Here is a 16,389-nt window from a genome sequence, read left to right on the forward strand (position 1 = left end):
TGTATTTAATAAAACTTTCTTGTCTTGTATGTGTATTGAAGTATACTTGTATGTGTTATAACCTGCTAACTATGTACCACTTGGTAAACCTCAATAAAAATATTAAAAAAAAAATATTAAAAAAAAAAGTTGCACCCAGGTGGTAAATCGCCATAGAACAGGCTAACAATGGTATTGAGCTGGTTGTTCGTTCCTGTGAGTGCATTTCTCTCTGTGTGTATTTAGTCTCTCTATGGCAAAAAGGGGAAACCAGACGTGGACTCCTTGCTCAGTGTGCTTGGAGGAATACTGCTACACCTCACTGACGAGGCCCAATGAAAAAAATGAAAAAAACTTGCACTCACTGGTCTTATATCAAAACACACTTTACTGTACAGTAGCGTTTTTTGTTACCTGTATTCTACTTGTTACTAGCATCCTGGCTTTTTGAAAGTGAGAGTGCTCTCCTGCGTGTTCACACATATATATATATATATATATATATATATATTTATATAAGATTGTAAGAGACGACGTTCATCTCTTATAAATACATAAGATTGTAAGAGACAACGTTCATCTTTTATATATACATAAGATTGTAAGAGACGACGTTCCTCTCTTATATATACCCAAGATTGTAAGGGACGATGTTCCTCTCTTTTATATACATAAGATTTAAGTGACAACGTTCCTCTTTTATATATACATAAGATTGTAAGAGACAACGTTCCTCTCTTATATATACATAAGATTGTAAGACACGACGTTCCTCTCTTATATATACCTAAGATTGTAAGAGACAACGTTCCTCTCTTATATTTACATAAGATTTAAGAGACGATGTTCCTCTTATATATACATAAGATTGTAAGAGACTACGTTCCTCTCTTATATATACATAAGATTGTAAGACACAACGTTCCTCTCTTATATATACCTAAGATTGTAAGAGACAACGTTCCTCTCTTATATTTACATAAGATTTAAGAGACGATGTTCCTCTTATATATACATAAGATTGTAAGACACAACGTTCCTCTCTTATATATACATAAGATTGTAAGACACAACGTTCCTCCCTTATATTTACATAAGATTTAAGAGACGATGTTCCTCTTATATATACATAAGATTGTAAGACACAACGTTCCTCTCTTATATATACAGGGAGTGCAGAATTATTAGGCAAATGAGTATTTTGACCACATCATCCTCTTTATGCATGTTGTCTTACTCCAAGCTGTATAGGCTCGAAAGCCTACTACCAATTAAGCATATTAGGTGATGTGCATCTCTGTAATGAGAAGGGGTGTGATCTAATGACATCAACACCCTATATCAGGTGTGCATAATTATTAGGCAACTTCCTTTCCTTTGGCAAAATGGGTCAAAAGAAGGACTTGACAGGCTCAGAAAAGTCAAAAAAAGTGAGATATCTTGCAGAGGGATGCAGCACTCTTAAAATTGCAAAGCTTCTGAAGCGTGATCATCGAACAATCAAGCGTTTCATTCAAAATAGTCAATAGGGTCGCAAGAAGCGTGTGGAAAAACCAAGGCGCAAAATAACTGCCCATGAACTGAGAAAAGTCAAGCGTGCAGCTGCCAAGATGCCACTTGCCACCAGTTTGGCCATATTTCAGAGCTGCAACATCACTGGAGTGCCCAAAAGCACAAGGTGTGCAATACTCAGAGACATGGCCAAGGTAAGAAAGGCTGAAAGACGACCACCACTGAACAAGACACACAAGCTGAAACGTCAAGACTGGGCCAAGAAATATCTCAAGACTGATTTTTCTAAGGTTTTATGGACTGATGAAATGAAAGTGAGTCTTGATGGGCCAGATGGATGGGCCCGTGGCTGGATTGGTAAAGGGCAGAGAGCTCCAGTCCGACTCAGACGCCAGCAAGGTGGAGGTGGAGTACTGGTTTGGGCTGGTATCATCAAAGATGAGCTTGTGGGGCCTTTTCGGGTTGAGGATGGAGTCAAGCTCAACTCCCAGTCCTACTGCCAGTTTCTGGAAGACACCTTCTTCAAGCAGTGGTACAGGAAGAAGTCTGCATCCTTCAAGAAAAACATCATTTTCATGCAGGACAATGCTCCATCACACGCGTCCAAGTACTCCACAGTGTGGCTGGCAAGAAAGGGTATAAAAGAAGAAAATCTAATGACATGGTCTCCTTGTTCACCTGATCTGAACCCCATTGAGAACCTGTGGTCCATCATCAAATGTGAGATTTACAAGGAGGGAAAACAGTACACCTCTCTGAACAGTGTCTGGGAGGCTGTGGTTGCTGCTGCACGCAATGTTGATGGTGAACAGATCAAAACACTGACAGAATCCATGGATGGCAGGCTTTTGAGTGTCCTTGCAAAGAAAGGTGGCTATATTGGTCACTGATTTGTTTTTGTTTTGTTTTTGAATGTCAGAAATGTATATTTGTGAATGTTGAGATGTTATATTGGTTTCACTGGTAAAAATAAATAATTGAAATGGGTATATATTTGTTTTTTGTTAAGTTGACTAATAATTATGCACAGTAATAGTCACCTGCACACACAGATATCCCCCCTAAAATAGCTAAAACTAAAAACAAACTAAAAACTACTTCCAAAAATATTCAGCTTTGATATTAATGAGGTTTTTGGGTTCATTGAGAACATGGTTGTTGTTCAATAATAAAATTAATCCTCAAAAATACAACTTGCCTAATAATTCTGCACTCCCTGTACATAAGATTGTAAGACACAACGTTCCTCCCTTATATTTACATAAGATTGTAAGACACAACGTTCCTCTCTTATATATACATAAGATTGTAAGAGACGACGTTCATCTCTTATATATACATAAGATTGTAAGAGACAACGTTCATCTCTTATATATACATAAGATTCAGTGGGTGGTACACTAAGCGCCTGCCTCAAAAAGACCCTGGCTCTGGACATTGACTCCTAGTAGTCAATAAAAATGAATAGAAAAATCGGATATAGAAACCAAAGCGCCTAAAAGGCTGGGTCTGTGTGTATGAATAGCCTTGAAATATATATAATATATAATAAACTAAAAAACTGTATAAAAATTAACACTTTAATTTCTTACAGACATGGATCCATGTTACAATCAGACATACATGATATAAAAACAATAAAAACAGTAAAAAACTTCAGAGAGTAAAATTCTTCGTGGCTAGTTTTCTAGTGACAGAAGGACTGATCCCCTTTCTAAGTGAGATAGCCTAGATATATAACGTTGGTTCTCTGACTCCTTGCTAAAGGTGAATAATAAACAAATCCTGGTGTGTACCCTACCAAAAATAAAGGTAATTATGTGGTCTAATGTCGATGTTCCTAAAATGGTTTAACAAGTGTAACACGTAGTAGTGAAAAACACAATTGCAGTGGTGGATAAACAAAAATATTAAAAAATCAATCAGATTATATAGTAATCAATCGGTTAATACCAAATAATCAAAAAACTAAAAATAACATCTGTGGCTGAAAGCAAAAAAAACAGTCCTCCAAAAATTGAATAGCAGTGTTCATTCCATAAAAAGACACGTAGTGAATAAAAGTGAAAAATCAGTGGCCACTGTAATAAACAAAAAGAATATAATATGTTCTTGATAAATCCTGTGGAGAGATATTAACTGCAACCTTTAGCAGTACCGGGATGTGGTGGTGTATAAAAACTCATCAGGGGCCCAGGCCGACCCAAATTTCACCTAAAAAGTAGAAAACAAACACACAATAGTTGTCAGCCTGTGGAAGGTAATCTCACCCCTGTAAAGGAGAGAGGGAATTTTAGGACCACAACTGCAGCTTTAAAAGTGTTGTGAAAGTATCAATGATTCTGTATAGGTGAAGGGAGGCAGCAAGGTTCAGAATCAATGGATACAGTTCACTTCTATTATAAGGATAGGTGAGACAATGGCTGAGACCAGAGCATATAGCCCCACTCAGTATTGACAAACTGGTTCCCACTTAAATAATAACATGCAATTGCAAGGTTAAAGAGTTAAACAGATAGTATCTGATCATAATTGGCAGCACATATAACAGTACAAGAGAAAGGCAAAATACAGCTAATGACACTTGAGCTTTTTAAGGTACTGAGACTGACAAATAACGAAGTTAGGTAAATATTAGCGCATTTGAATACGAAGGCATCTTAACTAAAAGTTCTGAGACATGTCTGGAGTAAATGTTGAATATTGGTAACTTACTGCGGTACAGGAGTGAAGGAAGCGCTTTTTAAAGTTACTATAGAAGTAATGGGTGAGTGGTGTCTGGACACAGAGTAGTTCCCCTGCAGAGTCTGGGGATTTGCAGCGTGTGCGATGGCGTGTGACGTCACCGCTTGCCGGTTCCGGTCCTGTGTTTGGTAGAGAGGGTGAGCTGCGTCTGTCTCAAAGGTTGCAAGGAAGTTTGAGGGTGAGAAGCTGGATTCAACAATCAAGCAATTTGGTATGAGTAGGAGGGAAATTTAAACAGCTTGATGGGGAGGAGATTATGTAAGTGTGAAAAGACACAGCTATACAAAGGATAAAGCAAAGAACTTAGGCAGTCATGACAGGACCCCCCCCCCCCAAGGATCAACTCCGGGGATCGGGTCCAGGGCGATCAGGACAACGTTCATGGAACCTGGCCACCAATCGGGGGGCAGATAGATTAGAAGCCGGTTCCCAGGAGTCCTCAGAATCAGGATAGCACTTCCAATGAACCAGATACTGAAGCTGCCCTCGAAAGCGTCGGGAGTCCAACACATCTTGTACCTCATACTCCAGGGTGGCATCCTGCAGATGAGGAAGTATAGGAATAGAAGGATCATGGTGACGAAGCTGTCTATAAGGCTTGAGGAGAGACACATGAAGGTAGGATGGGATTTCAGATTTGCTGGTAAAGCGAGGGTGACAGCATTCATATTCACAATCTTTACGATGGGGAATGGTCCAATAAAGCTGGAAGACAGTTTCCTGGAAGGAAGGGGTAAATGTAGATTACGTGTCGATAACCAAACGTAGTCACCTACAGCATATTTAGGCGAGGGAATCCTTTTCTTGTCAAAATGAAATTTATACCGATCCTTGGCGATGCGAATATTTTCAGCAGTTAATGAAAAGGATTCACTAATAGTGTTGATGAGGTCATTCACAACAGGACAAGTGTTGCCGACCATAGAATCCCATTCAAAAGAGGGATGGAAACCATAATTAATGAAAAACGGTGTGGAGTTAGTAGAGGAATGAATGGAATTGTTGAAGGCGAATTCTGCGTATGGCAGAAGTTGGGTCCAGTTCTCTTGTTTAGCTGAGATGAAACATCTTAAGTATTGTTCAATGCACTGGTTTGTTCTTTCAGTCTGGCCATTAGTTTGTGGATGGAAAGAGGTACTGAGACGTCTAGAAATACCTAGTGAGTGACAAAGTTGTTTCCAGAAGTGGCTGGTAAATTGAGTACCCCTATCTGAGGTGATACTATTCGGGAGTCCGTGATACTTGAACACATGGTGGATCATTAAGGAAATGGTTTCAGAAGAAGTTGGGAGTTTATGGTAGGGCACAAAATGTGCCATTTTACTAAATAGGTCCACGACTACTAATATGGTGTTATTCCTTTCTGAGATAGGCAGGTCGACTATATAGTCGATAGCTATGTCTCTCCAAGGACGGTCAGGAGTCGGTAAGGGGATCAATTTTCCGTACGGGGGAGTCCTCCCTTTTTTAGTAGTTTCGCAGATCATACAGGTCTTAACGTAATCCGTGATATCGGAGAGGTAAGTTGGCCACCAAAAGTATCTGGAGACTAATTCTTGAGTTTTCTTTATGCCCATATGTCCAGCAGATGGGGAGTCATGTAAAGTTTTTAAGACTGTTGGTCTGAGACTGTTGGGTACATAGATTTGTTGTTGGTGATAATACAACCCATCCGTGTGTAAATCCAAGACCTGTAATGGTTTATTTGAGTCAGCCTGTTGTGCCGATTTGAACTGATTGTTTTGTTCTACAGTTAAAGCTAAGAACCTGTCTAGAGGAATTTAAGGGTGAGAGGTTTGGATGCGGAACTTGGTCCACCAAGTGTCTTGAGAGGGCATCAGCCTTCTTGTTCTTGTTTGCAGGACGGTAGGTGATAAGATAATTAAACCTAGCCAAGAATAGGTTCCAACGGACCTGCCGTGCACTAAGAGTCCTATTAGATTGTAAGTATTCTAGATTTTTGTGATCCGTGTAGATCAAGATTGGAAGACTGGTCCCTTCCAGAAGGTGTCTCCATTGTTCTAATGAAGTCTTGATTGCTAACAGTTCTTTATCCCCAATTGGGTAGTTGATTTCAGCTGAATTAAGTATTCGTGAATAGAAGGCGACAGGGTGTAGAGGGTCCTTAGGAGTCAACCTCTGGGAGAGGATTGCTCCCAAAGCATAATTAGATGCATCCACTTCCAGGATATACTGTAACTTAGAATTAGGGAATTGGAGGATAGGGGCCGTAGTGAAAGCCTTTTTTAAAAAGTTGAAAATTTGTTCTAAATCATCGTTCCATCGAAAGTGTGTATCAGATTTGGTCAAGTTAGTTAATGGTCTTGTCAAATCAGCGAAATTTTTAATAAACTTCCTGTAGAAATTGGCGAAACCCATGAACCTTTGTATATCCTTTTTACTTTTTGGGGAAGGCCAATTTTGGATTACCGATATCTTATCATTATCCATCTGGATACCTTGGGGTGATACAATATAACCTAGAAATTTTATTTCTTTGGAGTGAAATAAGCATTTTTCTAGTTTGACATATAGAGAATTTTCTCTCAACCGTGTTAATACTAGGGTAACATGTTTGATGTGTTCTGTACGTGAGGTAGAGAATATGAGTATATCATCCAAATATATCACCATAAATAAATCCAAAAAAATCCTTAAAAATGTCATTTATAAAGTATTGAAAAGTAGCCGGGGCATTACAGAGGCCAAATGGCATCACAGTATATTCAAATAAGCCGTAACGTGTACGGAATGCTGTAAGCCATTCATGACCCTCCTTGATACGTACTAAGTTGTAAGCCCCTCTGAGATCCAATTTAGTGTATATAGTAGCATCTTGTAATCTATCAAGGAGTTGGGGAATTAAGGCAAAGGATAGCGGTTTTTTATTGTACGCTTGTTTAGTTCTCTGTAATCAATAATGGGTCTTAGGGACTGATCTTTATTTTTAACAAAAAATATACCAGCCCCAGCTGGGGAGGTGGAAGGACGTATAAAGCCTTTCTTTAAGTTATCAGCCAAATAAGTTTTAAGGTGTTGTAACTCAGGTTCTGAGAGGGGAAATATATGGCCGTAAGGTATATCAACACCTGGCAGGAGATCAATAGGGCAGTCATAAACCCTATGAGGTGGTAGATTCTCTGATTCTTTTTTATCAAAGACATCAGCGAATGTAATGTATTCCTTGGGGATTTGTAATGGAACATCTAGTAAAATTTGTTCCTGATGGAGACACAAATCTTTACAATATGGAGAATTAAAGAGAACTTGTGAAGTTGACCATTGTATAGTGGGATCGTGTTGTTTAAACCAAGTGATACCAAGTATAATGGGATATAGAGGTGAGGGTATAACATCAAAAGTAAGATACTCTGTGTGTTGGTCATGTGTGGTGAGCCTTAATGGTATGGTATGGTATAAGATGGGTCCTGAAGTTATTTCATTACCATCAATAAATCGAAGTACACTAGGCACCAATTTCTTAACAAGTGGAATTTTATTTACAGTAGTGAATTGGTGATCTATATAATTATGGCTCGCTCCAGAGTCAAGGATTGCTTGTGAGTTGAGTCTTTGCTGATCCCACTGTAATAAGATAGGAAGGGAGCAATGATTAGACTGTGTTTGTTTAGCAGATAGACATATATTTGTAGTGTTCATCTTACCCTTCCTACGCTGTAATTGAGAGCAGTCCTTTACAGTGTGATCAATCCCTCCACAATACATACAGAGATCTAAAGCTTTTCTTCTTAGTTTCTCCTGTTGAGTTAATGGACCTCTGATGAAACCGAGTTCCATAGGAATTTCAGAAATTTTTGTAGGTGTTTTAGGTGGGGGTAATGTAGTAGCTGTATGTTTAGTGGATGATTCTAAGTGTGACCTTTCTGAGCGTCTCTCTCTGATGCGTCTATCTAAAGTGATGCTTGCATCTATTAGGAGTTCTAAAGTATCTGGGAGGGGTTGTCTGGCTAGCTCATCCTTGAGAGTATCTGAGAGGCCTAGGCGGAATTGATTGCGTAATGAGAGGTCATTCCACTGTGTATCTGGGGACCATTTCTTAAACTCTGCGATGTAGTCCTCCACAGGCCTTTTATGTTGTCTCAGAGACCTCATTGCTGTCTCAGCAGACAGCTGTTTGTAGGGATCATCATAAAGCTGTCCCATTGCTTTAAAAAACTGATCAAATGAGTACAGCAATGGGTCATTGGTCTCAAAAAACAAATTAGCCCATATACGTGGTTCACCACGCAGATAAGAGATTGTGGTGAGAACCTTCAAATGATCATTGAAATATGTTTTGGGTTTTAGTTGGAAGTATAAGGAACATGAATTTTTGAATTCCCTAAATTCTGAACGAATACCACTAAATGTTTGTGGAGGATTAGGTTGGGGTTCACTAGAACCAATACTTGTAGTGAGTGTATCAATTTTATCATTGATGTATTGCTTTAAAGCAGAATTTTCTAACTGTAGTGTATTTAACCCTGTAGTGAGGTTATCTACAGTTTGTGTTAATTTCTCTACATGAGCTAATAAGGCTGCTGGGTCCATAGTAAGGCTTGATTGTTATTGTCAGCCTGTGGAAGGTAATCTCACCCCTGTAAAGGAGAGAGGGAATTTTAGGACCACAACTGCAGCTTTAAAAGTGTTGTGAAAGTATCAATGATTCTGTATAGGTGAAGGGAGGCAGCAAGGTTCAGAATCAATGGATACAGTTCACTTCTATTATAAGGATAGGTGAGACAATGGCTGAGACCACAGAGCATATAGCCCCACTCAGTATTGACAAACTGGTTCCCACTTAAATAATAACATGCAATTGCAAGGTTAAAGAGTTAAACAGATAGTATCTGATCATAATTGGCAGCACATATAACAGTACAAGAGAAAGGCAAAATACAGCTAATGACACTTGAGCTTTTTAAGGTACTGAGACTGACAAATAACGAAGTTAGGTAAATATTAGCGCATTTGAATACGAAGGCATCTTAACTAAAAGTTCTGAGACATGTCTGGAGTAAATGTTGAATATTGGTAACTTACTGCGGTACAGGAGTGAAGGAAGCGCTTTTTAAAGTTACTATAGAAGTAATGGGTGAGTGGTGTCTGGACACAGAGTAGTTCCCCTGCAGAGTCTGGGGATTTGCAGCGTGTGCGATGGCGTGTGACGTCACCGCTTGCCGGTTCCGGTCCTGTGTTTGGTAGAGAGGTGAGCTGCGTCTGTCTCAAAGGTTGCAAGGAAGTTTGAGGGTGAGAAGCTGGATTCAACAATCAAGCAATTTGGTATGAGTAGGAGGGAAATTTAAACAGCTTGATGGGGAGGAGATTATGTAAGTGTGAAAAGACACAGCTATACAAAGGATAAAGCAAAGAACTTAGGCAGTCATGACAATAGTGCAGAGCGTAATGTCCCAAATAAATTAGAAGGAAGAAGACTCACCAGTCGACGCGTTTCGGTCTGTACTAGACCTTTTTCAAGACTGGATTATACTGTTCTGGGTAGTCTTTTATACCCATTTTTCAGATGCAAACCGGAAGTGATTGTACAGTACTTCCTGTTTCGTTAAGATTGAATAAAGGTGATTAAACTCTTCATTTCTGATTATCCTTTGCCTATAGTATAATTTTATAAATTTGGTTTATTCTTTCCTTATATTTTGCTTAGTTTATCCCATAAAATATGTATTTCTGGTTCCGATTTTTCTTTACTGCTGTCATCTCTTCCAGTGTTTTTTGTTCAATAACTTCCGGTCTGCATTAGCATTTATTTACAAAAATGTCATCACATAGATATTTTCATGAAAAAATAAATGTATTTGCTGATCATAAATTCATACCAACTGTTCAGACTCTTTGTTTTTTAAGCGATGTTTTAAGCGATTGTATATGTGATATCAGGAAGATCGATCTCTATGCGGTTTCATCTAAAGAAAGAGTGATTCTTTATAGTAGCTATGTGTTGATTTATCTACTAGGTTTGTCCTATATTTCTTACTTCTTAAAGTGTGATCCGCCTTTGTTTCTGCTGGCTCGTTGTGCCAATCCATTATTTCTATACGGAGTAGGTGACAGGAGGTGTGAATACAAACACTATTCCTATTGGTTAATTTTCTCATGTGTTGGATGGGTGATAGAAGGTGTGTTATAGAGTAGTGTTCTTATTGGTTGGGTTTAGAGGGTGTGTGCTAGAGCGTTGTTTATCTTTTAGGAAACAGGGAATGTATCACAAAGCAGACAGAGCGCATAAAGTAAAATGTGAAATTTCTTGCTTGTGATACACATCTGTATGTTCACCTTTATGTTGTTGTATAGGGTTTTGCAACTTAATTTTTGCAACTTAATTTTTTCGGTTTAAACATTTATGTCTTTGTGTGCCCACAGCGCTAGTTACTAAAATTATAAAAACAGCCTTCTGGTTTAAATTGATCTGACGATTTGTGAGCAAATCCATATGTTATACTTATATCTATCGTATTTCGATGAATGGATTTATTTATAACTAAATTATGTTATTGGTAAAAAGTTTATAGTTGCAAGAATTTTCTTATGGCTGCTGCCCGTTATTTAATCCAAATTTCTCTTAGATGCTTACATATATCAAGTTAGAGTGCCTGAATTTCCACTGTCAGATGCTACATATATATTGAATTGTCTTATCTTCAAAGGATCCTAATATCAATTTTCATAAGTCCGATCGGATAGCTATGTATTGTGGGGATTATTAGTGACTATCGGATGCTTAATCTAAGATACAGTTTATATTACATCCTTTAAACTAGACATAAATGTTTAAACCGAAAAATTAAGTTGCAAAAATTAAGTTGCAAAACCCTATACAACAACATAAAGGTGAACATACAGATGTGTATCACAAGCAAGAAATTTCACATTTTACTTTATGCGCTCTGTCTGCTTTGTGATACATTCCCTGTTTCCTAAAAGATAAACAACGCTCTAGCACACACCCTCTAAACCCAACCAATAAGAACACTACTCTATAACACACCTTCTATCACCCATCCCACACATGAGAAAATTAACCAATAGGAATAGTGTTTGTATTCACACCTCCTGTCACCTACTCCGTATAGAAATAATGGATTGGCACAACGAGCCAGCAGAAACAAATGCGGATCACACTTTAAGAAGTAAGAAATATAGGACAAACCTAGTAGATAAATCAACACATAGCTACTATAAAGAATCACTCTTTCTTTAGATGAAACCGCATAGAGATCGATCTTCCTGATATCACATATACAATCGCTTAAAACATCGCTTAAAAAACAAAGAGTCTGAACAGTTGGTATGAATTTATGATCAGCAAATACATTTATTTTTTCATGAAAATATCTATGTGATGACATTTTTGTAAATAAATGCTAATGCAGACTGGAAGTTATTGAACAAAAAACACCGGAAGAGATGACAGCAGTAAAGAAAAATCGGAAATAGAAATACATATTTTATGGGATAAACTAAGCAAAATATAAGGAAAGAATAAACCAAATTTATAAAATTATACTATAGGCAAAGGATAATCAGAAATGAAGAGTTTAATCACCTTTATTCAATCTTAACGAAACAGGAAGTACTGTACAATCACTTCCGGTTTGCATCTGAAAAATGGGTATAAAAGACTACCCAGAACAGTATAATCCAGTCTTGAAAAAGGTCTAGTACAGACCGAAACGCGTCGACTGGTGAGTCTTCTTCCTTCTAATTTATTTGGGACATTACGCTCTGCACTATTGTGTGTTTGTTTTCTACTTTTTAGGTGAAATTTGGGTCGGCCGGGCCCCTGATGAGTTTTTATACACCACCACATCCCGGTACTGCTAAAGGTTGCAGTTAATATCTCTCCACAGGATTTATCAAGAACATATTATATTCTTTTTGTTTATTACAGTGGCCACTGATTTTTCACTTTTATTCACTACGCACCTTTTTTCACTACGTGTCTTTTTATGGAATGAACACTGCTATTCAATTTTTGGAGGACTGTTTTTTTGCTTTCAGCCACAGATGTTATTTTTAGTTTTTTGATTATTTGGTATTAACCGATTGATTACTATATAATCTGATTGATTTTTTAATATTTTTGTTTATCCACCACTGCAATTGTGTTTTTCACTACTACGTGTTACACTTGTTAAACCATTTTAGGAACATCGACATTAGACCACATAATTACCTTTATTTTTGGTAGGGTACACACCAGGATTTGTTTATTATTCACCTTTAGCAAGGAGTCAGAGAACCAACGTTATATATCTAGGCTATCTCACTTAGAAAGGGGATCAGTCCTTCTGTCACTAGAAAACTAGCCACGAAGAATTTTACTCTCTGAAGTTTTTTACTGTTTTTATTGTTTTTATATCATGTATGTCTGATTGTAACATGGATCCATGTCTGTAAGAAATTAAAGTGTTAATTTTTATACAGTTTTTTAGTTTATTATATATTATATATATTTCAAGGCTTTTCATACACACAGACCCAGCCTTTTAGGCGCTTTGGTTTCTATATCCGATTTTTTTATATACATAAGATTGTAAGAGACTACGTTCCTCTCTTATATATACATAAGATTGTAAGAGACGACGTTCCTCTCTTATATATACATAAGATTGTAAGACACAACGTTCCTCTCTTATATATATCTAAGATTGTAAGAGACGACGTTCATCTCTTATATATACATAAGTTTGTAAGAGACTACATTCATCTCTTATATATACCTAAGATTGTAAGAGACTACGTTCCCCTCTTATATATACATAAGATTGTAAGAGACGACGTTCCTCTCTTATATATACATAAGATTTAAGAGACGACGTTCTTCTCTTATATATACATAAGATTGTAAGAGACGACGTTCCTCTCTTATATATACCTAAGATTGTAAGAGACGACGTTCTTCTCTTATATATACATAAGATTGTAAGAGACGACGTTCATCTCTTATAAATACATAAAATTGTAAGAGACGAAGTTCCTCTCTCATATATATATATATATATATATATATATATATATATATATATATATTTACATAAGATTGTAAGAGACGGCATTCATCTTTTATATATACATAAGATTTAAGAGACGACATTCCTCTCTTATATATACATAGGATTGTAAGACACAACGTTCCTCTCTTATATATACCTAAGAATGTAAGAGACGACGTTTCTCTCTTATATATACCTAAGATTGTAAGAGACAACTTTCCTCTTATATATACATAAGATTGTAAGAGACTACGTTCCTCTCTTATATATATACCTAAGATTGTAAGACACAACGTTCCTCTCTTATATATACATAAGATTGTAAGAGACGGCGTTCCTTTCTCTCAGACCTTATTTCTGAGGTGTATTCTTAGCATCATGCCAAATAGAATTTAAAGTAGGTTTTGAAAGTACATGCAACACTGGATTGCCAGAGCACACTTTTACTCCTGCTAAGTATGCACCTTGTTTCAGGTATCCTATGGTCAGATGGGCTGAATCAGCATTTGTAAGTAATCCAGTAATGACTACTGCTTGCTTATTAGGTGGGAAACTATTGGTTGGATTTTGCTAAAGATTGTTTTTCTTAAACTGAACTTTGTCTAAACTAGCATTTGCTGAGCTAGCATTTTTTGCCCTTGTTTATATAGCTTTTTTAAATATAGTTAGCTAGCAGAGAATATTATCAAGTATATTATTTTCAACATTTTATTTTCCAAGAACGTTTCTTATGATCAGCCTTCTGTTATACGTCTATCTTCTACGTTGATTGTCAAAGGTGACCCCTTACCAACCTGTGTGAAACATACGGCATCATTGTGCCAGAAGCAGTTCATAAGTCACAGGCTAATAGCCCTTTGTTTGGGGAAATTTCGCTCACACCCAAGACAAGTGGGCGTGTATGATGACGCCTCAAAACATTGCAAGATCATTGGACACTACTCCGGTGCAGATCACTCCCACATATGCAAATTAGCCATGCAGTTGCTCAACTAACAGCGCAATGAAGTATAAAGCTTGTGGGTGGGAACGGAATCAGCTGATCAGATTTGCAAGTGATTATCCACAGCCTCAATGTCAGCTATGACTTGTATAAATATAACACAATCAGCCAGTAGTTTTATGCTCTCATGGGGAACACCACATAGCTGGTGTGACCACTTTGGATTTACCTTTTGGGACATTTGAAAAAGATGCCAGTTAGGCATCGAAACGTCATGTTTTTCCCAAGATTTTAACTTTTTGTATTATTAAAAGCTAAATTTTACTTACAAATGACCAGTGAGTGCTGCCTTTTTTGCATAGTATATATATATATATATGCACAGAACACATGCTCAATAACTTAATAACAGCTCAATAACTTGCTAGTTTGTTCTATAGAGATTTACCACCTGGGAGCAGAACCTTTTAGCCCAATAATTCTTTTCACAGAGAAGAACTTTCCTTAAGTATATCAGCCTGATCCTGCCTAAAAAAGGGGCAAACTAGATGTGGAATCCTTGTCTAATGTGCTTGGAGGAATGTGGCTGCACCTCACTGATGAGGCCCAATGAAGGCCGAAACTATTGTCTTTGTTCCTTGTTCAGAGAGGAATTGACCTTGTTAGGTGAGATCAGACTGATATACTTCAGGAAATTTCTTCTATGTGGCGATTTACCACCTGGTTGCCGCTTCTTTTAGCCTAATAATGCTTCTCAGAGAGAAGAACTTTCCTAAAGTATATCAATCTGATATTGCCTTTGCGCAAGAGTAGCTAGAAGAATTTTATGTTATTTTGAAGCCAAAGGGTGGTCAAATATTCATTTGATTTAGCTTTTTTTTTGTTTACTCACTTTGCATTTTGTTAATTAATAAATAAAAAAAAACTATTAGAATTTCTATTTTTGAAAACATTCTTACTTTACAGCATTTTTTTCACACCTGTGTAAAACCTTGGCATAGTACTGTGTATCTCTAACTCTCACTCACACTCACTTTCTCACACTCACGCTCTCACTCACTGTCTCATCCTCTCTCTCTTACACTCACTCACACTCTTTCTCAATCACTCACACTTTCTCACTCACTCTCTTTCATTCACTCTCTTTCTTACTTTCTGTCTCTCACTCCCACTCATACTCTTTCTCACTCCCCCTCCTAGGGATTGCAGACACTTTCTTAATTAGACAATCATCTTGAAATATATTTGAATGTAGTGGTTTAACAGAATAAAACAGCTCTGGGTTTGTGTCCTAGACCTGTCTTAGACCACATGTATGACATTTTTAGCAATGATATTAACGCAACTAAATCTTACTGGGAAATGAGTTAAACAGCTTAATGCTCAGGATGTGAATGCCCTGTTTTCTTGTGTTGGCAATTGTACTAATTGAAAACCAATGGATTTTCCTGCACAGATGGATATTTCAAAATGAAGCTGAAAGAGAAACGTAAGGTGTTCCGTGTCTTTTCACCGGCATTAAAGTGCACCTCTCCCGCCCTTTGCATGTGTTTTAGGACTGGAGAGGACCTTTCACAATTATTACTACAATTCCACAGCAGATAGTTAATTCAAGACTGGACTTGTCCAACAAAAAATACCCAAATATTTTAGACAAGCAGAACCTTCATCTTTAAAATTATTTTTTAATTAAAAAGTCAGTTAACTTTTTTTTGTTTTGTTCTTATACGGTTTTAAACTATTCTCAGATCAAATCACCCACTCCAGCCTAACTACAGTAGTACAGCCTGAATGCACCAATCTTTAAAAACGTTTTATATCCCTTTAAGATTGTCATAATTTGTTTTTAAAGGGACAGGCTACCCGGAAATTTTTATTGTTTAAAAATATAGATAATCCCTTTATTACCCATTCCCCAGTTTTGCATAACCAACACTGTTATATTAATATACTTTTTACCTCTGTAATTACCTTGTGTCTAAGCAACTGCAGACTTCCTTCTTATCTCAGTGCTAGCAAATTGGTGCTGCTTCACAAAAAAGTCCATGGGATTGAGCACAATGGTATCTATATGATACACATGAACTAGCACTATCTGGCTGATAAAAGCACTGGGATAAGAGGCGGCCAGCAGAGGCTTAGAAACAAGCAGAGATTTAGAGGTTTAAAGGTTATAAAGTATATTAATATAACAAT

General features: G+C 37.2%; 1 protein-coding gene across 15 annotated transcripts in view; it reads left to right on the plus strand.

Annotated features, from left to right (window-relative positions):
• The window catches only part of PPFIBP1 (PPFIA binding protein 1), a 650,864-nt gene that overhangs the window by 367,369 nt on the left and 267,106 nt on the right, over positions 1 to 16,389 (plus strand). For 8 of the 15 annotated variants that reach the window (XM_053719064.1, XM_053719065.1, XM_053719067.1 and 5 more), the window contains one exon: positions 15,650 to 15,682. The exons of the other annotated variants lie outside the window; for them this stretch is intronic. In XM_053719064.1, coding sequence (XP_053575039.1) covers positions 15,650 to 15,682 — 33 coding nt within the window. The remainder of the gene's footprint in view (positions 1 to 15,649; positions 15,683 to 16,389) is intronic. 15 annotated transcript variants of the gene reach the window in all.

This window comes from Bombina bombina, chromosome 6 (assembly GCF_027579735.1).
Source record: "Bombina bombina isolate aBomBom1 chromosome 6, aBomBom1.pri, whole genome shotgun sequence".
Lineage (NCBI taxonomy): Eukaryota > Metazoa > Chordata > Amphibia > Anura > Bombinatoridae > Bombina > Bombina bombina.